The following is a 7,064-nucleotide window of genomic DNA, read 5'->3' on the forward strand; positions in this document are numbered from 1 at the left end:
TCTTGCAAAATTTACAGGACAAGACTTCTTCCATGTATATCCAGTTCTGTGTCTGGACTCTCTTCAGCATGCTGCATTTATTCCCAGGCAGACCAAGAACAGACCCTTGCTCTATAAAGCAAAGCATTGAATTTTCCCCAATATAAAGTCATTTAGATGTTGTTAAGCCTCAGGAGAGATTGCATGATGGGACTGTTAAATGCTAGAGAGATTTTGTAACAATCTCTGGTGGAGAGGGTTCTTTCAGAAGTGTGGTTAACACAGAGCAGTCTTCCAGGTCTTCTAGGTTTTCTACTATCTCTATAAGCCTTTCTACAGAGTGGCAGGACAGCATCCTGCAGGCATTGGCTCTGAACTTTTCCTGTAGGTCTTTCTGGCTCAGAGGCTTCCTCCAGTGACCGTAGAAGGTATCAGAGCGCTCTGTGAAGATGGCTCCATCCTTGAGGGCAACACTTATCTCGCAGTAGAGTGTGTTGAAATTTGGTAGGTTGTCCCGAGGGTGCTCCAGCTCTACCTTACCAAGCAACTGTCTTACCCATGGCCTGTTGACCTGGTGTTTGTGGAATGATGGGACAGTGATGGCACCATCCAGCAGCATGGCGCAGGCCACATACTGGAAGGAGTGGCGGGCCTCATGCTCTGAGTTTGGGAAGGGCCTGTTCACATACTGGACATCTGGAATTCTAAGCACAATTCTCTCCGTGTGGTCAGTGGGAAGCAGGGCTCTGTCTCTTACAAGCTGTTTTCTCACAGATGCAGCTGCGTCTGCCACCCAGTGCGTGGCCAAATGGGCAGGGAAAAGCTTGAAGGCCACATCCTGCTGGTCCAGCAGCCAAGTGTGTGAATCTACGTCTGGAAGGATTTTGGGGGCATAGTTGGCATAGAAGGCCCCAAACCCTGACTCCATATCCAAGACCTGTTTGTTTCCCTGGAGACCCAGCATTGCCAGAAAAGCAGCTTCTAGCCCATGCCTGGCAGCATTGCCGATGTGAAGAGGCTTGGTCTGAGTGGCGGCATTCGCCATGGGTGCCCCAGCATGAGAAACAGCAATAGCCAGGGCCTCTTGGCACTCTGTCATGCTGAGCCCCAAAAACTTAGATGCCGCAGCAGCACTACCCAAAGTTCCCACCACTGAGGGGGGATGGAATCTGAAAAACAAAAAACACAAGAGTTGGAGACTTACAAACCTCAACCCCCAGGGGGCAATATAGCACAGTGGTCAGGAGCTTAGCTAATGGAGCAGCCCTAATGCCTAGGTGCAAATCTCAGCTCTTCCTCTTATTAGCTGTGTGATTTTTGGAAAGGTTTTTCAACTTCTCTGTATCTGTTTTCTCTTATATAAAATGGTCACAATAATAGTATCTACTTCATAGGGTTTTGTGAGTTTTGAACGAATTCGCATGATTACAACAGTGCCTGACATAGTAAATTATTTATAAATGGTACTTTTGCAATTATTGCCAAAAAGGCAAAAGTTGTTGAGTGCTGAAAGCCTATGTAAGTAACTGTAACAATTGAGAGCCTTGTACAAACCATGAAAGTTCACTCAGTATTCTGATTTATTCCTCCCCCAGCAGGCTGGACCAAGGGGCAAAATAAATATTAGATTGAACCATATGATACAGTCAGCGTTTGACCATTTTTGATCTATGGATTGAGCAGTCGGGTTTAGGATATTCTGAATGTTCTCATTAGTCTGAAGGACCCTAGCAAATACCAAAGTAGATTCTGCTTTGAGATGAGATGAGGGATATTCAGAGTACCCACAGAGGCCAGAATGACATGATCATCCTGGGGTGAGAGGCTCCAATTTAGTGCATGGTCCTCATTGCTTGATCGGCTCTCTAAACCCAGAGGAGACTTTTCACTAGCACTTCTGAGGTCACACCTTTGTATATGGATGTACAGTTTGATATGTGACTGGTTGAGTTGACTTATCTGCCAGCACTAACGTCAACATCTTCAACTGAGCCAACCTCTATGTCAGAAAGATCTACAGAGATAACGACTAACAGATGAAGGGGAGTGTGGCCGCCTCACGATGGGGCACAGTTTCTCCATACCTCTTTGGTATGTCCTTGGCTTCCTTGGAGAAATGCATTAATCGGCCTTGCACTTCAATACCAACGTTGAAAGCCAGCAGCAGGTCAAGGCCAGAACACTTTGGACTTGGAGGCAGAGCTTCCGATAAAGCCATGAGGACAGGAAGGACAGCTCCAGAAGGGTGGGTGGCAGGGTACCACGTGTCATCAAAATCCATTGAGTGAATCTATGTGAACAGACGCATAAACAACAACCAAAACCTAAATGTATTTCCCTGAATGCAATGACTTTTGGACCAGTCAGGGTTTAGTTCAATAATAACCTTGTTTGATGTGAGATTTTTAGATCTGATTCTCTGAAAATTAAACCTACGAACTGGCTGCGATTCTTAATCACATGACTTGGCACTAGACATGCTGTCCTCTGTCCAGATCAGGTGCGACCTTGGGGAGCAGCTAGTGAACCGCAGGGAGCTTGGGTCTTACTCAGGTGCCACAGCCCTTGGAAAGATCTTTATCTACCTTATAAACAAAGCTGTAGAATTAGGTGGCTGCTCCTCCCTCCCTCCCTCCCTCTTCCACCTTTCAAACAAGTCACATGAAAAGTTTAATGTCATTTATTCCACATCAGACCATATTTTTTGAACCCTTTTATTATATATAATTTCAGACTTATGGAGAAGTTGCAAGAACTCTTGAACCCAGTTTAACTATTAAGCTATATTTTAAAATCATTTGGTTTTTCCTTATACAAAATAGTAATAACCAGAAGTTCATTTAAAAATAGATTTTTGTCTACTAGTTGTGGCTGGTGCCTTTCCCACTGCTTACTTACTGGACTTACTTACTTCTGGATGCACCATTAGGTTTGACTTTCAATATTCTGAACTACTGTCCCATAAACCATAAAAATATCTCAGAAATCCCAACAAATTCATGTCCAAATTATATCTTTTAGACTGCCCGTGACACACAGAAAAAGCATAAAAATTGTCAGATGAGAAGTGCTGATTTTTGGTTCAGAAAATGTAGATACCTTATGGCCATTGTTTCTTTCTCAATAAATATCTGTTGAATGAATGAATGAATGAATGAAAGGCTGGTTACTGGATAGAAGCTGATACTGCCCACAACAGAAAGAATTGACAAGGAATTGAGTCTGGATATTTAATTTAGAGTTGAGATACCTTAGGGGCATTTTTATCTAAATACTTCCATCTTATTTCCTCTACTTCACAATTTGTTTGAAAAGCATCAATTCACTGTAAAAACGTGAAAACTGAAATTACTACAAGGAGAGAGGGCAGGCCACTTCACCTCTCTCAACTTCAGTGATCTCACCAGTAAGATATGGAAACTGGGCAATTTCTGAGATGTTTTCTGGCCCTGAAATTATTCTGATTGTTGAACAGTTACAAAGACATAGAAATCTCCTTACAGCCACACCGTTAACGAAAGCAGCATATGTTGGTGGGAGCCTGAAGTCTGGCTGGCCCCAAACAGTGCTGGATACATTGGAACTATAGATCTGAAACAAAAGAATATCAATCAGTGATACAGAGTGTGAACCCAACATGCCAAGTCACCATTTCAAGAGTTGTTCTTCATGTTTGGAGGCATTACTTTAATACTTCTTATTGAGCCCTTTGTGCTAGACTGAAGCCCTAGTCATTGGATTTCTTTCTTCCTTGTAGAAGAATATATAACTTTTTCTGTGGAAGGGAGAGGAGAAGCTGTTGCTCAGTCCCAGACTGTGATCCATAGGTGCACCAAGGAATGAAGTCTGAATTTACTCTTATTTACCCCTTGAGGATAAGTACTAGGAAAGGTGGACTAATCGTCTATAGACCAAGCATATTCTTTGGAGAGTGGATGCTACGTCTCTCATGTAATCACCTACTCTGTGCTCAGGGTGCTGGCCCAGGCTTTTCTCCAGAGAACCTTGAAGTCTTTGCACGAACAAATGGCCTGGGGCTATGGCTGCTAAGACTCTCAGGTAAAAATGTGCTTTCAGTCAGACTAGTAATCAACTTTGAGATTTTGCTAGCCTTAAGATTAAGACTGGCCTTAAGATACTGACTTAGTAAAGGATGTGGGTGAATATTAAGACTCAGGTAATAAAGCATAGAAAAGCATAAAACTATATACAACAATGCTATATACACCAAGCACTGTCTCTAAAATGAAGAGTAGGGCAGTAGAACACAAACGCACGTCCCTGGGCGCGCTTCTGGGTACACCTCACAAACAGGCGCACGTGCACACTTGGTTTTAGCTCCAAAGTAGACATTGAGCTTCTTACTTTACTGTATTCCCTGGCTTTGTGAAACACTTCTGTACTGGTTCCCAGGAACCCAACACCCAGAGTATCCAGAATCATCCTCTTGCTCCTCTGGATAACACGATCTGTCAGGTGTCCCACTTTCAAGCCGTGGATCAGTTTGGCCAAGCTCTCTGTGACAGACTTTAAAGGGAAGAGTGTTAGAACAGTGCTTCATTCACTTTGTATTCACACACTTCCTTTCTACACGAGAATGGGAGGTACTTTTACGTAAAGAGTTTACTCCACTATAGGAAACGCAGTTGGTTAAATTAAGTTCAGTTCCTAAAAAATGATGTGTACTGACCACATGTGTGAGGCAGAGGGATGTGGAAATGAGCGATAGCCAGTTTCTGTCCTCAGTCGAGTGGAGGACACAGAGTAGCAGGCAGATAATGTGTGCTTGGGTGGTGGGCTCTGGTGAGGCAAGCAGAGGCTCAGAGGGGGAGCAGGGGAGGGACGTCTCGCCCACCACGTGGGCACGCCTGGGCGTGCGGTGCATTCAGACAGGTAGGAGCTGTCACTGGTAGACACGTGCCAGGTCTTGAGCTGAATGTTTTAAATACAGTGTCTACTTAATACCCACTGGTCTCTAGGTATGTATCGTGAGTCTCTCTTTGCAGGTGAGGAGACCAAGACCCAGGAAGGTGAAGTCCCGAAGTCACACAGCTATAACTTAGTTAGTCTGGACACAAACCCCTGTAGGTCTAACTCCAAAATCGATGCATCTATAGCTCTTAAGCCCCCATTTCCCAAGGAACACATACATCAGAAACCTGGATTTCTTGCTGAGAATGAACATTTCTGGTTCTCCATCCCACACCTCCAGAATTAGACCCTCCTCAGAACCAGAACATTTGGAAGCTTAGTACAGGGTTCTAGGTTTCCATTAAGCTCTCTAGGAGATTCCTCAGTGATTCCTAAGATAGCTCTAGTGCTGTCACGTCCAATGTGGTAGCTACTCTCCACATCTGGTGACGGAGCGCTACATGTGACTAGTCCAAACCGAGACGTGTCATCAGAGGAGAATAAACACTGGGTTTTGAAGACTTAGTAGGAAAACAAAGGAATAGAAAGCATTTCATTAATAATTTTAAAATATTAATTACATGCTGAAATTGATAATATTTGGGGTATATTGGTTAAATAAAATATATTATTAAAATTCATTTCATCAGTTTCTTCTTACTTTTTTAAAATATGGCTACTGGAAACTTTAAAATTACACTCGAGAACCACTGCCTGCTCTTTCTGTTGGTGGAGACTTGCTGGAGGAGTAGATACCTGAGCTGGTTATGAAAACTTCTGGGGGTCAGCCAGGCGAAAGTGCTGAGAATGAAGATGGAGGTTAAAGGCAGAGGTAGCAGCGTGGGCTGGGGCGTGGAGGTGTTGGTGTGGGGCGGTGCCGTGAACTGGGCAAACTCCAGCCGCAGGGCTGCCCACAAGGGGCAGAGATGACAGGGAGAATGGATTTGCAGGCCAGGGCTGAATGGCGAAAGTTATATTATGCTAAAGACTGTGACATCATCAGGGAGCCATAGTGCTGTCTTAAGAGAGGAAGAGGCGTGATCAGAACTGTGTTTTGCAAAGATCTCTGTAGGTACTCATGTAGAGAATGGATGGGGAGGGGTAGACAGGGCAGGTAAGAGACCGACGCCACAGGTTCTGGATGGGGAACCGGCAGTGCCATTTGCCGTGAGAGGGAACACAGGAAGAGGAGAAGACTTCTGGGCAACGATGCTGGGCTCATCGTGAACTTGTTGAATGTGAAGTGCGTGTGGTCATCCTAGTCGAGAAGACCTTATGTTTCTACCCACAAACCAGATAAAGAGCATGTCTGTTATGTAGTTAAAAACATCCTTTCATGTTTCACTATATGCCTAGCACTTAGTACCACTTAGTAAATGTTAGGTCGCTTCCCTTCCCTGCTCTGATTCTTGCGTCATTATACAACTTCTTTGTCTCTGTGAACATCAGATAACTCATTTTAAAACGTGAGCTATAGGATGGGAGTGGGGGCTTATTGGATAGAGGATCTGGGGTGTCTGGGGCTCTCTGACGCTAAGCTCAGTGCAAGAGCAGAGGTGCAAAGATAGAACCAGTTCCCAGCTGAAAGTCCTTCAACCTGGCCACCGACTTGTCGACTTGTCCTATATTTTCAATCCCTAGGCTGTCAAGCCAGGGAAACCTTGCCATTTGCGAAACAGTGGGTTGCTTTTTATGTCTCTGAAGCTTTGCTAGAACAATGAGAGGAGGCTGACGTGGGAGGAAGCAGGAGAGGAGATGGCTGGAACAGAGCAAGGGGTCTGGGATGCAAGTTTCAGGTTAGGGTGGAGAATAACAATACCTTGGATTTTCATGTGGCTAGAAATCTGGGTAAACATTTTAGGGACAGAGAAGGGAAGGAGGGAAGAGAACTGGCTTGATGATTTGCCAACTAAAACTTAGAGATTCAAGCACTGGTTGGATCCTTTCTTATAAGCAAAACTACCTCTTTTTGACCTCTCTTCCCATCCCCACAATTCCCACAGTGGAGGCAATTAATGATGGATTGTTCATCTCTTCAGGGTTAGATCTGACCTGGGACTGCCTGCTGGGGCAACGTGTATGCCTGGGGAGCGTGTATTTGCAGGGCGCCACCATGGAGCGCGGGAGGTGATTGGGGCCTCCATCCACACAATCCCACGGTGCTAGTGACTTCT

At 44.7% G+C, this 7,064-nt stretch overlaps 1 protein-coding gene across 1 annotated transcript; it reads right to left on the reverse strand.

The window, feature by feature from the left end:
• Positions 1 to 202: 202 nt before the first annotated feature.
• On the reverse strand, positions 203 to 6,558 carry ACOD1 (aconitate decarboxylase 1). Its single transcript, XM_061170910.1, has 6 exons — positions 6,462 to 6,558; positions 5,589 to 5,797; positions 4,345 to 4,506; positions 3,481 to 3,570; positions 2,064 to 2,269; positions 203 to 1,148 (listed from the first exon to the last, which is right to left on the reverse strand). The coding sequence occupies exons 1-6, from the start codon at positions 6,556 to 6,558 to the stop codon at positions 203 to 205; spliced, it is 1,710 nt and encodes a 569-aa protein (XP_061026893.1).
• Between the last annotated feature and the right edge of the window lie 506 nt (positions 6,559 to 7,064).

This window comes from Eubalaena glacialis, chromosome 16 (genome assembly GCF_028564815.1).
Source record: "Eubalaena glacialis isolate mEubGla1 chromosome 16, mEubGla1.1.hap2.+ XY, whole genome shotgun sequence".
NCBI classification, from domain to species: Eukaryota; Metazoa; Chordata; class Mammalia; order Artiodactyla; family Balaenidae; genus Eubalaena; species Eubalaena glacialis.